Genomic DNA, 18,182 nt, shown 5'->3' with positions numbered 1-18,182 from the left:
GAGTTATAAGGATGGATACAAATTACAAACAAACTCTTGTGTTTGTAAGTGAAACAAACATTTATGTAAAATTATTGTCTATATTTTTTTCATAACTTTACTTCTTATATAATGCTCCTCCTCCTCATCCCTGAAATTTACTTTAAAAATTTGTGAAAGAAAGTTGCATCAATTATATATTATTAGCACACAACAACAAATAATAGACTTATTTAAAAGACACTTACGTATTTACCTATAATATAACTGCTAAACTAGGCTTAGGTTCTCCAAGAACTGTTACGTCAAGAAAGAAGTACTACATCACTTGTATAAGTTAGGTTAGGTTAGGTTGGAGTGGTAATCTTTTGCACCAAAATTCTCTTAAACAGATATAATAACCCATTGTGATACCATGGAAATCGCTGAAATTTTTAATGATATTTTTTTGAAATACATTTAGAGTCAATTTTACAATTTCCCACACTTAGGGCCACAACACACAGCAAATGGTGATCGATCGCTATATTGGTTATTACTGTTAGTCCTTTCGATTTTTTAGCTTATATTGCAAGTAAAAACAAATATAGCGATTCACGATCACTCGATCCTCGTGAAATATAATATTTAACTGTTGATTTGACACTAAAGTGACTATATAAATTTTTAGTATCAATTGAGTGCATATGGGGCAAACACTTAAGATTTATTTAAATTAAGTGTAGATTGTAAAACTGGTTCTGAACACGTTAATAACAATGATCAATTCCAGAAATAAAAAATAAAAGCTCAACAGTTCATATAAATTTAACATACATAACCACATCATACTAATAATAATTGATATCACTAACATACCACTCAGACCTAACCATATTATTTGCCATTAATTAAGTCAGTTGAAACATGCTCTTAATATCTTAGACATAACTCCCTCAAAGGTTATAGATTTGATTTTGAAATGAACTTCGAAGAAATATAAACAATATATATATAAATAACTATATATAAATAAATTTATATGAATAAATATATATAAATAAGTATATATATAAATAAGTTTATATAAATACATATATATAAATAAATATATATAAATAAATATTTACAAATAAATTTATATAAATAAATCTATATAAATAAAAAAGTCGTCTTGCAATCAATATAATTAAGTCTATAAAATCAATTCAATATGGATAGAGGTAGGTTTATAAATATGTTCTTAACTAATATTCGTTGCTTTCGAATAAAAAAATATATAACACATTAAATTTCTTTAATATTTAAATGTGTATATAACAATATTCATTTCCCTAAATATATAAAAGTACCTTATATTAGGCACTGTAGACTTAGCCTAAGTTCATAGTACCTACCTCCAAATCAATTGTAAATAAATTAAATATATTTATTACATATAATAAATTTGGCAATAGTTCTTAAATATAATAAAGCACTTAAAACAATTAAATTTAACTTAGGTTTAATTAATATGGAAGTATTTTAATTATTAAGAAGAAATGTATATATATATAGATTGACTAAATATATATATATATAGCAGAAGACTCTAGTTATTTAAGCTAATAAATAGATTTTATATGGACACTTCCAATAAACTAAACAGTTATCACAAATAATTTAGTCAAAGTTATTAAATAAAATACATATATATATATATATATATATTATTTTTAGGTGTTTCATAAAACAGAGCTTAGCTCATCATTTGTTAACTTATTTTCTTTAAAGTAATATAGAAATAACCTCATAAGTAGTAATCGACAATCACATAAAAGGCTTTTTAATATTGATATAAGTATAACATTAAAAATAATTAAAATATAAAATAAAATTAAATAAAAAAATAAAATAAATAAACAAAAAAATAAAATAAATAAACAAAAAAATAAATTAAAGAAAATGAGTACAAATAAAATATAATTTCAAATAATAAATCGAAAAAAAAAATAAATTTAAAAAATAAATTAAAAAAGTAAATTAATAAAATAAATTCTAACAATTAAATCCAAAAAAAAAATTAAAAAATTTAGTTTAATATTAAAATAATTTAAATCAGTGTTTAAAAACTAATTTAAAATAATAAAGTAAATCAGTACAAAATTAAAATTACAATAAAGAAAATTAAAATAAAAAAATAGATTAAAGCAAAAACTATTAAAATAAAGTAAATTTAAACGAATTTCAATACATAATAAAATTTGTAAGAAAAATAATTAATAAAATAAATTAAACAATAAAATATGAATAAATTATATGAATAAAATAAAATTGATGCTTAGCAATTATTTTATCTGAAGTGGTTAGCATTTATATATATCTTTATGGGATATATGTACAAACTGGATAAACACTAGTGTGCTTATACCCTAGATTCTGAATGACTTGCATATTTCATTTCTTCGGTGACCCAATGAAAAAGTTATGCATATTTAATAGACTATCGGAGCTTCTGATTTCTTTTCTAACCTTAAACTTTTCTCTTGAAAAGTTTTCTTCTCTGATTTGGTTTGTTTTTCATGCACTGAACAATTTTAGTCTCTTCACTTAATATTTTTGAAAATTTACCTTACTTTTTCATTGATTTTGTCAATGATATATCTGTATCACATCACAACAACATTTAAAAGGAACTCTTGATATCTGATATGATATGTTTATAAAGGAAATGTTTTTTTTTTCTACACCTTTTCACTAACATTTCTAGATATTAAAAAAGAACATATTTTTTAGATACTATTATTTTTATGTTTAGTTTATTTGTATGTTATATTCTATATACCTAAATGAAACACATTGATAATAGATATAGTTCCAGAGTCAAATAATTAGTAAACCTGCGAGAATGAGTCATTTTGAAAGGCCTTCAAATTTTGCCAGTAATCTACTATTGTCACACTATTGTTAAAGAACTTTATAGAATATAGAATATATTATGTTCAATCACATATTATATATATGATATATTATATTATAATATATATTATTTTATATTATATTATATTATATTATATTATATAATATTATATTATATTATATCATATTATATAATATATTATATTATATTATATTATATTATATTATATTATATTATATATATTATATTATATATATTATATTATATATATTATATTATATATATTATATATATTATATTATATATATTATATATTATATTATATATATTATATATTATATATTATATTATATATATTATATTATTATATATTATATTATATATATTATTTATAATATTATATATTTTATTATATATATTATATTATTATATTTATATTTTATATTATATATATTATATATTATATTATACATATTACATATTTTATATTATATTATATATATTATGTTATATATTACATATTATATTATATTATATCATATTTTATATTATCATCTTAAAATACCATGGAAAACTGGTGATAACATTTTCTTAATTTCGAATATCAACATGTTCAAATTAGAATAAAAAATAAATTGTTAATATTTAAATCTATATATAAACAAAACAAAAAATATTTGAAAGCCTTTTATTAAATTGTCATCGTATAAGTGATTTCATGTTGAAAGCAAAATAATTATATATAATAAAAAAAATTATTAAATATCATAAAAAGAATGAATTATATATAATACAAAAATTATTATTATTTAAAAAAATTATTAAGTAAAAAAAATTATTAAGTAAAAAAAATTATTATATGTAATAAAATATAATTAAATTAATAAAAATCAATCGTTTGATATAAAAAAAAAATAATTATAAATATTTAAAAAATATATATTTATTATATTATAAATATTTATTTATTATAAATATATGAATACCATGATTATAAATAACTATAATAATAAATATATAATTATATAACTATATTAAATATATAATTATATAACTATATTAAATATATAATTACTATTAATATATCATTACAATATACATTTAACTAAAATAAATATATATTATAATAATTATTTAATTTTAATGACTTAATAATGCTAAATAAAAATAACTTTTCATTTAAATCATATTTTTCAAATTGATATTTCTTCACAGTTCATTTCTACACGAAATCTGAAAATATCGCAAAGGCACAACTTTAAGTCCAACTAATATTTATAGACTGCTCTTCAATTTATTCTTTAAAACTTCCGGCATTCCCCTTTGAACGACTTAACTTTCGAAACAAAATTTCTAAACGACTTAAATTTCGACCAAAATTTCTAAATCGATCCGTTAAGTATAAACTGCTCATGACTTTACAAAGTGAATATTATCTCTGTCAAAATACTGCACTTTGTAGAGTCTACAATTTTTTGTAGAGATTTCTAGCAGTTAAATTCGTATCAAGCATATTTTATTATCTCTTTTAAGTATAAATCGCAAACGTTTTATTTTAAATAAAATTATTTACTAAAAATAAATTTTTATTGTTCAGTTTAGATTTTCATAAATTAGCAAATTTCTTTAATTGATCAAATTTAATGGTTAATTAAATATAAATGTTAATTTCTTTTTTTATTAATTCAATAACGTTTAATGTATAATAATATTGAAACAATGTTCAAAAGCTACATAAAAACTTTGAAGCTAATAAATTTTCGCTAATATTTTTAATATATTTAAATTTAAAATCGAATAGCTTTAACTTCAATAATGCATTATCAGCGTAATAATTAATAAATAATTAATTAAATATATGCTTGCTTCATTTTGATTATTTGTTGAATAATTAATCATTTAATTAGTATTGCTGCTTTTGCTTAATGCAAATATAAATTTTACTAAATTTTTATTTAAATTTTGTTCGTTACTTTTTACTTTGCTAGATAATAAAATATTTGCTTTTACTTTTACTTAGTTTTTTTAAGTGTACGATAATTAATTTGTTGTTTAATTAATAGTTTAAGAATAATAGTAATAATTATAATAGTAATAATAATAATAATAATAATAATAATAAGAGTAAGAGGAATAAAAATATCAACAATTGATGTTTTTAGTGTTGTAGAGTTTTTCGTATTTATTGGAGAATTCTCAAGTAGTATAATTAGCGCTAATTATAAATAATCTTAATACATTTGGGTTTATGTTTAGTACTCGTTTTCGAAAATTGTCAGTTTGTCTCCTCCAGAATATTCGTATTGGTTATATATATATTAATGTGTATATAGTTTGATTACATAAATTGGTGGTGATAATATTGCATATATCGCTTTGTATAATAAATATTCATATAACTTGTGTTCTGTTAGATATTTAATCGAATATATATGTTATTGTTGCGTGTTGTTGATAATAAAATATTTGTTGCACTGAAAACTCCAAACGCTAACAAACTTCCATTTTCGTCTTCGTTGATATCTACTAAACACACCCATGCTGTTTTGTTTAATCTTTGGTTTCCTTTAAAGTACGGTGCATGAGGACTTCTCACGGAAGGGATTAACCTTTTGACTGGAGAAGCCAGTCAAGAGATAATCCTCTTGCTCATGCTCTGTTATGTATTTCATCATTTTAGCGCATGATTCCGAAACTGATTGACGATCGATGGCTGCCTCACGGCGTAGTTGCTCGACGACGGTACGTTGTTGTTGCAATGAGGATGACATTACGTCCATAACGGCTGTCTCGGATAGGCCTATGATTGAGAATTTGCAAAATATGCCGTTGGTATTGAATTCAAATTTGTAAAAAAATTTTAATCAAAGTCTGGGAAGAACTTAGTCTGATGGGAAGATGATAATATAGTGCTTTGGTTGTTTGTGGTAATGGTGGTTGGTTGTGGTTATGGTAAATAGGTGATTGATTAGGTTTATATATTCAAGAGGTTTATATGGTGTTGTTGTAAGCTGCAAAATCGTTATAAAAAAGAAAGAAAATTGCAAATTTGATACAAATGAATAATAAAACCAATGAGTTAAGTGCGTTATGGAACAAGGAACAATTATTATTTAACCAATTACAGATTAAACATGCACATAAAAAATCTAATTCACAAAATTATATCTACAAAAAAATATATATTTATATAAAAATAAATAAATATACATACTAAGCCATATATTAACTATGTACAATTATAAGACATTTAAAAATTATATGAAGTAAAAACAAAAAAAAATGTATAGAAAAATATATAGAAGAAAATTCTAAAAACATAATTAAAGATGTAAAAAAGGAGTATAAAGGGAGTCACTGAATTTTCTTTAAGATAAAAAAGCGGAATGTATTTGGCAGTTTGGAAGTGGGATTCTATCATATGCTGTAAGAGTTCTTATCTTTGTGAACTCTTTTATATAATAAAATTTGACCTAAGGTCTTAATAAGTCTAAGTCTTAAAAATATAAAGTCTAAGGATAGACCTTAACGCACGAAAAAATGGATAAACTCAACTTTCTTTGTGAGGTTGTATCACATATTGTTGGGGTTTTTATCTTTAAGACTTCTTTTATAGAAAAAAAAATATATACCCAAAGTCAAAAGATATAATTGAATATCTTAAAGTAAGAAGGGATCAAGTTAACTTTCTTTAAAAAAAAACGGATTGTGCTATGATATTTTAGCAGTGGGACTCTATTATATGTTGTAGGAGTGTTTATCTTTAAGTACACTTTTATAGGAAAATATATTAAATCAAAGTCTTAAATTCTATGATAAAAAAGGGCATTAACTCAATTTTCTTCAAAAATAAATCAGGTAATATTATAAAGTTTCTTTAGTTTTAAAGTGAAGTTCTATCACATACTGTAAACATTTTTATCTTTAAGAACTTTAAATAGTTAAATATATAGATTATAATATTTTTGGGAAGCACTCTGTGTTTGGTGTGATAGATTTTTAAACAAAGCATACTACTTCTATTCATACTAAAACTCAAAAGGAATTGACTGGGGGTCTTAGCAGTAATCCTACTATAAAATGTATTCAATTTTTTTATATTTGAAAACACATTAATTGCTTGACTGTCTAACAGTAATCATACTGTAGTATGTCTAATATATCTATTGCATAAAATATATTTATTACATAAAACCTACAAAACCAGAGTTAATCTATCCATTCACCCAAGGTCTATCATTGATCCTTTCGCAGTATTGTAAACTAATTTTTTTTTAAATATTTGTATATAGCAAGCAATTACTTATTAATATTTTTAATATTTACTTAGCGTCTACACTGGCTAGGCTCTAGCAAGATTTATACGTATGAATGCACATTTGTATTATTTTCGAATAGCGATAGTTTTCAATAACAAAGGAATTATATTCGAATTATATAATTTTTAAATGCGAACAAAAATGTGTATGTATTAGCGAAAAAATGAGCGTGGATATAAAAATCTTGCGAAACTCTAGCCAATTTAGACGCTGGGTTAGTAACAAGACAAATTGTGTAACAAATTTTAATAATCACAATAACTACAGGTCCATATTTACAAAAATCTTAAAAATAATAATAAATATAAAACTGGTTAGATCCTATAATAAAGGATGTTGCAAATCTGCACTTATAAGAGCAACGATTTATCTATATCCTCAAGCATATCTAAGAATCTAGGAGGCCGCATAAATTCAAAACAACTATTATGAAATACAGCAAACAAGTTCCGATGTATAGAAATTCACAGGGACCTAATTCCCAAGCTGAATACTGCGACTATTGCAGATTTCTTATTTTAGTTCATATATAACATATAACGACGTCAACATTTTATAGAATTTTTTCACTGAACGTAAAAATAATGACAATATGATTTCAGAAAAAGATTAAGATTATCGTTAACTGTGAATAATAGAGATTGGGATTTAACCGTTTTTATCAAGCGGTTTTATATTAGTAAACAATGGATTCATTGCCTTTTTTTCAAATGGTTTTTTTTATCAAATGGTTTTATATTAGTTAACAATGATTCAAACTCTTCAATTTGTCTTTAGAGAATCTCTAGAACAGAACTTCTAGGTCCTACTCCTATGAAACAAAATTTCATTCACTTTTTATTTATTTCCTTTTTATTGAGTCATTTTATCTAACTAAACAATGATGTGAGCTCTCTTCAGAACATGCTCTCTAAGAATCTCTAGAAAGGAACTTTTAGCATAGTAGTGCCTATGAAACAAAATTGGTTTATCGGTCAATTGATATTCACTGTATTTTATTTTATTTTATAATTATTGAATTAAATTATTCGCACTATTTGCAAATCGTCTCTAAAAAATCTCAAGAAAAATTAAATTGCCTATATTAATTTTGGGCTTTCAAATCCTATTAATTCGACTTTTTTCAATAATTTTAAATCATTAATAATAGCTTACGAAGTTTTAGGATGGTATAATACTAATTCTCTGTCTTGATCCAGTTTAACTTCACTTAAAATCCAATCTATCACCAATTCACTCTTGTTCCGAAACAATTCTCACCCCTTTCAACACACTTCCTTTACCTTATCATGCTCTAACCCATGTATACGTATTTATAATATGTTTTATATTATCTGCTCTATGTCGTTGTTTTTGTAACCCGCGAAGAACCGCTGGCATAGTCCTTTTGGGCATGTTGAATGTGACAGGATCGTTATACTCGACTAGTGGCACCGGGACGCAAATCCGACGACACTTAGCACCTGCTCTATAGAAACTTCAACTGATACCGGCAGAATTCCTTAGAGTTCCAATGGGCGCAATATATCGATACGTGTGTTGAGAGCACCGTGGTGTTAAGCCTTCACGACAGGAAATCACGTTAAATAATTTTAGACTTCTGTTCCTATCTACCTGCTCTATAGATCTCCGCGAATTATAAGAACAACAATAACAACCAATAGGGTAATAAAATGTACTTTCAGAATAAGAATTTTGGCTTTAAGCTGGAAGGTTTTATCTATAACTAAAAACATACATATATATAAAGTAGAAGATTTAGTTTTTGAAATTAATACTGGGAAAAGAAATTATAAAACAATTTTGAATCATGAAGACTGCAGTTGAGTCATGGGACTTTGCAGTTGAGTCATCAGGCACGTTTGTCATACACATGCATTAAATTAAAAAAAAAAAAGAGGAAAAAAATTTTATACAAAACATAATTAAGGAAATGCAACATTAAGCATACGTCACATGTGTAACAAAGTAAGAAAGTATCCATGCTAAAATCAATAAGCGAATTGCTAAAATTAGTTAAAAAGAAAAAAACACCAAATTCAAGGATTTTGTGGTTGTTGAGGCTGCCATGTTTTGCGCTATTAAAATAATAAGGCACGGCAACAACGCACAGCGGAACAACGGAACAACGCAACACGGCGTACACCGTGTTTACAACAACAAAATGTTAATCAATTGCTATTTATAGTGTAGGGATTAATGAGTATGCAAATGAATGCTAAAACAATTGAGGCAAGCGAAAAGGAAAACAAATAAAAATCTTGCAAACAACCACTTAAGCATATGTGAACATTGTTTTTTTTATAATTTTTTTTTATGCTACATATTTTAATGTAATGCAGTTGTTCTATCAGACTTTTTGTACATTAACTATTAAATCGATAAAATCATAAATTATTTAAGATAGTTGTACGCACACACACACACACAACGATTGGCGTGAAAACGGCAGTACTTTTATGCAGACATTGCAACACTAAAAAGATTCAAGGGTCACCATTAAGCACCCCTCACCCAACAACACAGAAGAACACAATAGACATTTATGCACCACATATTATTTAAACACAACACAATAAACACACTTTAATTAATTGTAGATTTCATTGTATTAATAAAAAAAATACTAAAAATGCTATTAATTTATGTGATTTTTGTTTTTAAAAAGTTTTACAAATAAACGGAATAGCACCGCTCGTTATTGGAAAATTTCACAATGAAATTTACAATTAATTTGCGAAATTTTACAACAAATCCTTTTATTTAACATAATTTATGTTAGTTGCTATTAGTTATTTACCAGTTGTTATTAGAATTTACTTAATATTTAGCAGTTAATTTTTAAAATAAATACTGAAAAATACTTAGAGCGACACACACCCAAGAAAATTATTTGCCTTTAATGAGCATTCGCTTTTTATGTATCATTACTGCTTTACGCACGCTATTCTCAGTTTATATGAGTGCGTACAATATATGCTGAACAGCTGAGTGCACAAGTGCGAAAGAAATGCAATGATATTTGTTTTTATATTTGTACTAAAATTTCTATTAGAACTGAACTGAATTATTTTATTTATTAATTTAGTAACGCGATTGGCAACGCGTAAATATTATTGTGAATTGTTATAAATTTAGCCACGAACATATTTATGTCAACGAAATGACATTTATTAACCGCATTTTTACATTGCAGCTAGCAAAGTTATTTAAACCAAAATATTTAAAAGCACAAATAAACAACATGAGTGATTTACAAGAAATTATTACAAAAAATAAATTTAACGAAGAAATATTAACATCACTTAAGCATGAGGTAGAGTATAAATAGTGAAGTAATCATTTAAATTCCTTAATAGTATTTCTTTACAGCTGAAAGCACTACAAAACGAATTACTTGTACGTAAAAAGCAACAGTTACGTGCTGAAAATGCTGATTTAAATAAAAAAGTAGTAATTGCCAAATCATTACTAATTGAACTAGAAAATCGTAATGGAAAAGTACAAATACCAATACCTGGTGTGCGCAGCTGTAGCACGCAAGCCACAAATGCCGCACCACCGGCAACAGCTACTAAAGCCAACACTGCAACTGCTACTCCAGTACCCGCTGAGCAACAAACACCAAAAGCGGATAAAACAACAAAAGAAAAGAAACCAAAAAAAGAGAAACCTGCTCAAGATACAAACAATGCTGTAGCAGCTGAAGCACCTATAGACGTAGGACGTTTAGATATGCGTGTTGGTAAAATAATTGATGTCAATCGTCATCCGGATGCAGATAGTTTGTATTTGGAGAAAATTGATTGTGGTGAAGCACAACCTCGTACTGTTGTATCGGGTTTGGTAAAATATGTACCAATTGAAGATATGCAAAATCGTATGGTTATTGTTCTATGTAATCTCAAACCAGCAAAAATGCGTGGCATTGTTTCCGAAGCGATGGTCATGTGTGCGTCCACTCCTGAAAAAGTTGAAGTATTAAGTCCTCCTGCTGGAGCAGTACCTGGTGATTTAGTGCATTGCGAAGGTTATAATCGTCAACCTGATGCACAATTAAATCCGAAAAAGAAAATTTTCGAAACCTGTGCTCCAGATCTATTGACCAATAATGATTTAGTAGCTTGCTATAAGGGAGCTGTTTTACATGTGCCTGGAAAAGGCAATATCGTTGCACAAACTTTGAAAAATGTTAATGTAAAGTGAAAATGTATGTTAAATTGTAATGTAAAAGAAAAATATTAAAGTTTGCTACTCTTAAGACCATGTTTTCACTTACAATTATCGAACGTTAAGGCACAATTTTGTATGGATTTTATATGAAAAATGGCACTTTTTCTTGTACATTCGTTGAATAAATTGTAATGGTGTAGAAGCACTAAACCACAGAACATATAAAATGTAATCATTAGTTATATTGGAACTGTCTAGGAAAATATTTATTTGATTATAAACAAAATTTAATTGAAGTACAACACTATATATGAGAGACAACTGCTTTCCAGATATATTCGTTTCTATCAAATGGAATAAGATATTTCGTGCACCACAACCACATATAAATTAGGTTAGTTAACGGTTAACATTATCTGCGCATAGTTAAACAAATTCGGACAGATGAGTACTCCTCAGATCTCAAGATTTAGTACCAGTCAGCTGCTTCAACTAAGGCGTAACCTTTTCAGCATTTTGACATAGATACTGACAGGTCACTGCGTAGTGAAAGAAATGCTATAGGATTGAATCTACTTATACTGAGTTTTGTGAGCATTATGACTCTGCAAATGTGTAGGACTATTTTCTTACTCACCTGACAAAGCCCCCGTTCTGCAAGACAAGAGACTTGGGATAGGTTTCAACGTTTTGATGCTGATTGACTTCATTTCAAATACCACCCACCCCGCAATCCATTGTAATTCTCAAATTATCCCTACACGCACAATCAATACCCATCAGTATAACATGCAATATTCGTCTTGTAGTTCCTTTCATGTCTTTTGCCTTACAGATTCCTGCGGGTTATAACAACAGGGGCTTGGCCAAGTTTATAGACTTGTCAGGCCTTTTCACTTTTACTTGAATACTGGATTAGTGCCTTTCCTAGTTGCTCGTTCGCTAACTATTGCAGTCGTTTCGAAGATTCTTCTGCTCTACACATGAACAGACCATATGGTATCATAACGGACCGTTCTTAGAGCTAAAGTAGACTTTGGGCACAAGACTGCCACTCCAACCTAACCTAACCCCTAGTTGAACTACGACCCCAATACTAGAACGTATAAATTAAAACGTGTGATTTATATTTTATATTATATCTACTTTGGTTTTTATTTACGTTAAGATTTAAATAGACTACATATAATAGCAATTATATTATATAACAAAAGTTTAGTATAAATTAATATTTTAAACAAATATATAATCACAAAACAACCCATATATACCCTCGGTCCACATTTCTGTCGCTTATGGTTGATTTCTTTGCGGCGGGTTTGCTGCAGTCTCGACAACGACCGTTTTAGAAACCATATCATAGACCGTACGATTGTTCTTAAAGAAAACCATAAAAATACAAACTGGGAACAACATTGTTATGATTATATTCTTGAGGGCAGCACGTGTCAATGCTCGTTTAAACGTTGGAACGGTTGCAGGATATATAAGAGCTTTAGTTGGAGTACGTTGCATTTGCAACTGTAATGGCATTTGTGGTACAAGCGGTGGATTAATTACAACCACCGCTTCAGCATAATGTACACGTAAACCCATTAATGCTTTGCCCGGTGTAGCGCCATTGCAAAAAGTTGTGCAAACAGCCTCATAATAACAAACAATTGCTTTGGTAACAATTTCGAAAAGCAATAGATCCGATGATGAGAAGAAAGCCTCAATTAATTTCTTAACAAATTCTCCCATATTATCGTCTTCCATTGATTTACTCAACATAGTCTTATCAACATCGAAACCGATGTCCATATCAAAAATATTTAAAACAGTAAAAGATAAAATAATCTTCACAATTAAGAGTAATAAGAAATCTATTGATTCTGCAACAACACGTTTCCAAAATGGTGCAATAACATATTCAAAGCCACCATGACGAAAAACTAAATCAGCTTGAGCCTGATCATCCAAAAAACGCATGCGTCGATTATTTACCACTGGAGCAGCAGCAGCAGCAGGTGGTGGTGTAGGCTGTGCATTGTTTGGTGTATTAATATTGGCACTTGGATTCACATTTGGTTGATTTGTTTCAGTTGTGGGCATACCAAAACCTGCCTGCTGGTTTTGAAAGACTTGTGGATAATTATTCATAAGATACCATGGAAAGAGGGCCATAGCATTTTGTGATATATTGGCATTTTTCACCCATTGTTCCAGACAAGCAAAATATGCTTCTCTTGCAGTTAACTCTTTTACTGGCGTTTGCACCTCATCCGGTTTCGGTTCATCAGTGTTTGGTGTTCCCTTATTCGGAACGGAATGCTTTCTTTGCTTTTTATTTTTAGCACCGTTACCTCCTTTCTCTGACATCTTGGTATACTTTATGTTTAAAAAATATTTGAAAATTTACTTAGAATTTTCAATCCTCGAATGAAAATTTTGTTTGGATACACGACAATTTTTTCACCGTTTTATGTATAAACACATCACTGGACAATTCAATATATTTTTCACCATTCACAATAGTAATACGAAAAAAAAGTTGGTTATTTATTTGCATAGATTGTCATGTTATTTGTTTATCACATTTGATTTTTAAATTGAGAAAATTATTATGTTTATATTATAACACAAATTAGTATTTTAGCCATTAAATCGTTCGTATTTACTTTACAGAATGATAGCATAATTTACATTAATCTAAGTAAAAGTATTGAGCAAATTATGGAATTAGTCCAAAAGTATTCTTTAAACTAAACTAATGCATATAATATTAGACGTTAAACTGAAGTCTTGATCACACCAAAGCTTATAACCGGTTTTTCAGTTGGCTATCTGTTATTTCATTGTGTCAAATAATTACGATTATTGTTGAAATTTGTTTTCTTTAATATATATTTTTAATCATATGTTAAGCTATTCATATTCTCAAAGTTCCGAATAATATATGACTGATCTAAAGAATTTATATCATGGATCAAGTATTGTTTTTTACGGTATTTCGGTCTGACAATTTTGTTTAAGTTATTGAACTTGTTATAAAGTGTTTAAAATTTATAATTAAATAGAACCGTGTTTTGTTTTAAAATAATAATAATATTCAATAGTTAAACGAAAAATATTAAAATAAAATCTATCTATATATATAATATCTATAAAACGTGATTAAAACTAATTGGGCGGCGCTGCCAAAACTATAAATTCGTCAATTGTGAATTGTCAATTATTGAAAAATATTCAATTTTGATTTATATATAATTTTTAAATAATTATATATATGGACAACTGTTTATTGGCATTTATATATTGTTTTTTTAATGCTTATCATATTAATTGTTTAATTAATGTTTAAATTTAAAATTATGGTTAATATAACTTTTTTAAGCCTTTACTCAAAGTAAGCGAAAAAATAAATATAACCATTTAACAGGTTACTTTAGTGTAGTCAGCGTTAAAAATATAAAAACTGAAATGCAAAATAAATGTTATGTTCCAAAAAAACAACTTATACATAAATAAATTAAATTTGCTTAAATTTTAGGAAGTAATTGTTTAACTATATTTTTACCTCACATCAGCAGTTATGTTAATTTAGTTGCTATTTAAATGTAAATAAAAATAATGCTAAACGACAGTAGAAGAAAATGATTAATGTAATATTGTATTTTAAATAAATAATTATTTTTTATCACTTCACCTAATAGTTAATAGCTTATACTGTTTTATAACGTTGTGAACCATATAGTTTAGGTTTACATATCTATAGAATTAAGACCAGCATTTCACAAATACATCAACTCTAAAATCTTTATTTTCAATTAAATGATAAACATTATATGTAGTTGAAACTATAATATTTATATATATAATATAATAATATTTTTACTTTATCAAAAAATCGGGAGTAGCAAATTTTACTCGAGAGAGTAAAATAAGTGATTCAAAATATATCGATCGAATGTAAGTCTGGTCTCTTATTCTTTCCTTGATGAAACACGGGTATCTGCGATCACTTATTTGATCCACTGTAACAAGTTTTTCATTGAAATACAAAAATTTATTCAGGGGATTTTACAAAAGTATAGTTTGTAACTCAGCACATATTCCTAATGGATTATAAATTGCATTTGATTTAAGAGAGTGTAATTCTGATTTAGTGTGAGTACCCATAGAATCAAACATTTCAGCGTTCTGGTGTAAAATAAATAATAGAGATTGCTATAAAGAGCTTAAAAGTTTACAATAAATATCATAACTTTGACAGCTCTCATTCACAATAGTGTCATATTGTAAAAAGAAGGAAAACTGATTTGATTTGCGGCTGATAGGAGGCATAAACTTGTTCGTTTAAACAAGTTGTTTAAATGTTAGTTAACGCATAAAATGTCTATCCCCGTGGAAACTAAAACACGGCAACGGAAATATCCGTTTGTTGACATGAAAATCGCGGATCATACAGTGTTAAACTCAATCGAAGGTCGTTTCATTTGCACCGAATGCAATCGTTCACGCAAATTCTTTTGTTATAATTGCTACATACCAGTTGGAAATTTGGGTACACTCCTACCCAAGGTAGATATACCAGTTAATATTGATATAATAAAGCATAAGAAAGAAATTGATGGCAAGAGTACGGCAGTCCATGCAGCAGTGTTATCCGACCGTGTACGTATTTTTACATATCCAGATATACCAGACTATACAGAAGATGATGACGTTGTGCTCATATTTCCTGGTGTGACAAGTGTTACAGTGGCACAATTATTTAATAAGAATGTACGCCTAAATACTGAAAATAATTATGGTATGCCAAAAGGTCATAATATTGGTACAATGTTACGTCGTCGCTTGGAAGAAATCGTAGAGGAAAAGCAGCAAGAAAATGGTGAACAAAAGTACACCTTTACGACGTTACCTATCAAGCGTGCAGTATTCATTGACAGTACATGGAATCAAAGTCGTAGCATATACAAAGATAAACGTGTACGAAGTCTAAAGCCAGTAATTCTACAAAACCGTTTTTCACAATTCTGGCGACATCAACGAGGCAGTCCACGTTGGTATTTAGCAACAATTGAAGCTATTCATCAATTTTTGGTTGAAGTACATGTTAATGCTTGGGGTTTAAATCCCTCCTATGAGGGTTTAAATAATCTAGAAATAGCACAGGCGTTTTATGAGACGGTAACTATGGTTGCATCCTCGCATTCGGAAGATATGGCACGTGAAGACCCTTATAATGGACAATATGACAATTTATTATTTTTCTTTGCCAATATGTACGATTTAATACATAAATATTATGATCACAATGAATTGAAGTCATATCGTAGACCGATATAATTTAATAAAATTTATTTATTTATTTAGAGAAGTTGAAAATGTTTGTTTTCACAATTTTTTGTTTTTATTGTGCAATTCATTGTTTCTACGTTTCTTTTTCTTACGTTTCTTAGAAGACGCTACAGCAGATTTCTCTTTACTACGCAGCTTTCGCCATTGCAAACTATTACGACGATACATTGGCCACGGCGGTATAATCATCTATAATTGTTAAATGATAAGTTAAAATAATATAATAATATCAAGAGCATATATTTAGAATTTATTATTACCAATGCCGAAAATAAATATGCAGCCGCGAGTATAATTAGCGTTTGTGAAAAATCCTCAATTATCGCACCCCAAGCGAAACCCACCGAAGCGAACAAAATCATTATGAAGCGTAGCACCCATCGAGCATAAGCTTGCCCCACATAATCCTTAAGGAATAATATTTTTAGCACATTATTTTTTTTTTTATTAAGAATATTACCACATAAGTATCGGGGAGCCATATTTTGCTCTTTATTTTTTTGCAAATATCACACATTTTGCTTAGCAAAGCAAAACGGATTTGACAGTAACGGTTCCAACTTCATACTCTTTATGCACTTGATCGTTTTCTTCTTAAAATACAGGGGGTTGCTATAAGTTTTTAACGTGATCATTTGCATATTTTTGTCATGAATTTATTACCTGATTATATGGATTTCAGATACCATTAAAATACTGAAATTCAGATTATTTATGATAATAAAATTAAAGGATAATCATAAGTTAGATCATGTTTAATTGAATAATATGTTCTCAATTATCCATTATACAAATTTTATCTAACGATAATGAAAAGATCACTAAATTCTTTTAAATGTTTTGTATGTAAATCATCATCCATAGCTATACAGTCTATGTAGGACCTAAGCTTGTTTTACGGAATTTCACAAGTCTTCTCTATTTTTGGCTTTTATCTTTCATTTGATGTTGTCAACATATCTCTTTAATCTTATAGAACACTGTGATTCCATTTCTTTCTCAGTCTTCCTTTGCTTCTCGTTGTTCTAACTTCATTCTCAAAGATTCTGGCTGCTGCTCTATCTTCTGGGATCCGCATGACTTGTCCTACCCACTTCAAGCGTTGCTTTATGTGCTTAATTATTGTATTATTATTGTATCATTATAGTTCATCATTATATTTTATACGATATTCTCCGTTTTCATGCACTAGTCCAAATACTTTTCCCATAATCCTTTTTTTCAAATATCACCAGTTTGTTTGCTTCTTTGCATGTAAGCAAAAAAGTTTAATGTCTTTTGTTTTAATAATAACAGTATCAGTTCGGAATTAATCTTACTACCATCACTAAACATCACCATATTTTACAAGTTTAAACTGTATTTCTTTGGGTCTTAATCCTTACAGTCCGAATATCCTCTTTATTTTGTCTTTACAATTTTTGCAGACATTCTTTTTGTGGAAAAGTTTTGAATATTCTCTTTGTAATTTTTTTTTCCGTTCATTC

The 18,182-nt window shown here is 27.5% G+C and overlaps 5 protein-coding genes across 9 annotated transcripts; 2 read left to right on the top strand and 3 right to left on the bottom strand.

The window, feature by feature from the left end:
* Window positions 1-5,006: 5,006 nt before the first annotated feature.
* Window positions 5,007-10,149, bottom strand: LOC119681204 (guanine nucleotide-binding protein subunit gamma-1). Of its 5 annotated transcripts, none has more exons than XM_038094321.1 (2): window positions 10,057-10,149; window positions 5,007-5,657 (listed from the first exon to the last, which is right to left on the bottom strand). In XM_038094321.1, exon 2 carries the CDS (start codon window positions 5,635-5,637, stop codon window positions 5,425-5,427), a length of 213 nt encoding a protein of 70 aa, XP_037950249.1. In that variant the 5' UTR covers window positions 5,638-5,657; window positions 10,057-10,149; the 3' UTR covers window positions 5,007-5,424. The 5 variants fall into 5 exon arrangements, with proteins under 5 accessions (XP_037950249.1, XP_037950247.1, XP_037950246.1 ...); XM_038094319.1 differs by having other exon boundaries at window positions 5,007-5,868; window positions 10,057-10,138; XM_038094318.1 differs by having other exon boundaries at window positions 5,007-5,868; window positions 9,977-10,066.
* Window positions 10,150-10,295: 146 nt separating this feature from the next.
* Window positions 10,296-11,437, top strand: LOC119681200 (aminoacyl tRNA synthase complex-interacting multifunctional protein 1). Its single transcript, XM_038094314.1, has 2 exons — window positions 10,296-10,492; window positions 10,549-11,437. The coding sequence occupies exons 1-2, from the start codon at window positions 10,340-10,342 to the stop codon at window positions 11,380-11,382; spliced, it is 987 nt and encodes a 328-aa protein (XP_037950242.1). The 5' UTR covers window positions 10,296-10,339; the 3' UTR covers window positions 11,383-11,437.
* A 1,053-nt stretch (window positions 11,438-12,490) lies between these two features.
* On the bottom strand, window positions 12,491-13,848 carry LOC119681199 (protein FAM8A1-like). Its single transcript, XM_038094313.1, has one exon. The coding sequence runs from the start codon at window positions 13,708-13,710 to the stop codon at window positions 12,643-12,645; it is 1,068 nt and encodes a 355-aa protein (XP_037950241.1). The 5' UTR covers window positions 13,711-13,848; the 3' UTR covers window positions 12,491-12,642.
* Window positions 13,849-15,627: 1,779 nt separating this feature from the next.
* Window positions 15,628-16,706, top strand: LOC119681201 (tRNA-uridine aminocarboxypropyltransferase 1-like). The gene has a single exon (XM_038094315.1). It carries the CDS (start codon window positions 15,724-15,726, stop codon window positions 16,681-16,683), a length of 960 nt encoding a protein of 319 aa, XP_037950243.1. The 5' UTR covers window positions 15,628-15,723; the 3' UTR covers window positions 16,684-16,706.
* LOC119681203 (signal peptidase complex subunit 1-like) lies at window positions 16,694-17,266 on the bottom strand. Its single transcript, XM_038094316.1, has 3 exons — window positions 17,156-17,266; window positions 16,956-17,102; window positions 16,694-16,884 (listed from the first exon to the last, which is right to left on the bottom strand). The coding sequence occupies exons 1-3, from the start codon at window positions 17,210-17,212 to the stop codon at window positions 16,732-16,734; spliced, it is 357 nt and encodes a 118-aa protein (XP_037950244.1). The 5' UTR covers window positions 17,213-17,266; the 3' UTR covers window positions 16,694-16,731.
* Between the last annotated feature and the right edge of the window lie 916 nt (window positions 17,267-18,182).

Source organism: Teleopsis dalmanni, chromosome 2, assembly GCF_002237135.1.
Source record: "Teleopsis dalmanni isolate 2A chromosome 2, ASM223713v2, whole genome shotgun sequence".
Lineage (NCBI taxonomy): Eukaryota > Metazoa > Arthropoda > Insecta > Diptera > Diopsidae > Teleopsis > Teleopsis dalmanni.
Note: the sequence above shows the minus strand (reverse complement) of the source record. Positions and strands in the feature narration are given on the sequence as shown.

Bases quoted from the DNA above. Each gene is read 5' to 3' on its own strand.
- LOC119681201 (XM_038094315.1), top strand. From the start codon at position 15,724: ATGTCTATCCCCGTGGAAACTAAAACACGGCAACGGAAATATCCGTTT.
- LOC119681199 (XM_038094313.1), bottom strand. From the start codon at position 13,710: ATGTCAGAGAAAGGAGGTAACGGTGCTAAAAATAAAAAGCAAAGAAAG.
- LOC119681204 (XM_038094321.1), bottom strand. From the start codon at position 5,637: ATGGACGTAATGTCATCCTCATTGCAACAACAACGTACCGTCGTCGAG.
- LOC119681203 (XM_038094316.1), bottom strand. From the start codon at position 17,212: ATGTGTGATATTTGCAAAAAAATAAAGAGCAAAATATGGCTCCCCGAT. The intron at 17,103-17,155 runs GTAATATTCTTA...TTATTCCTTAAG, and splicing joins GGCTCCCCGATACTTATGTG to GATTATGTGGGGCAAGCTTA. The intron at 16,885-16,955 runs GTAATAATAAAT...TAACAATTATAG, and splicing joins CATATTTATTTTCGGCATTG to ATGATTATACCGCCGTGGCC.
- LOC119681200 (XM_038094314.1), top strand. From the start codon at position 10,340: ATGACATTTATTAACCGCATTTTTACATTGCAGCTAGCAAAGTTATTT. The intron at 10,493-10,548 runs GTAGAGTATAAA...ATTTCTTTACAG, and splicing joins TAACATCACTTAAGCATGAG to CTGAAAGCACTACAAAACGA.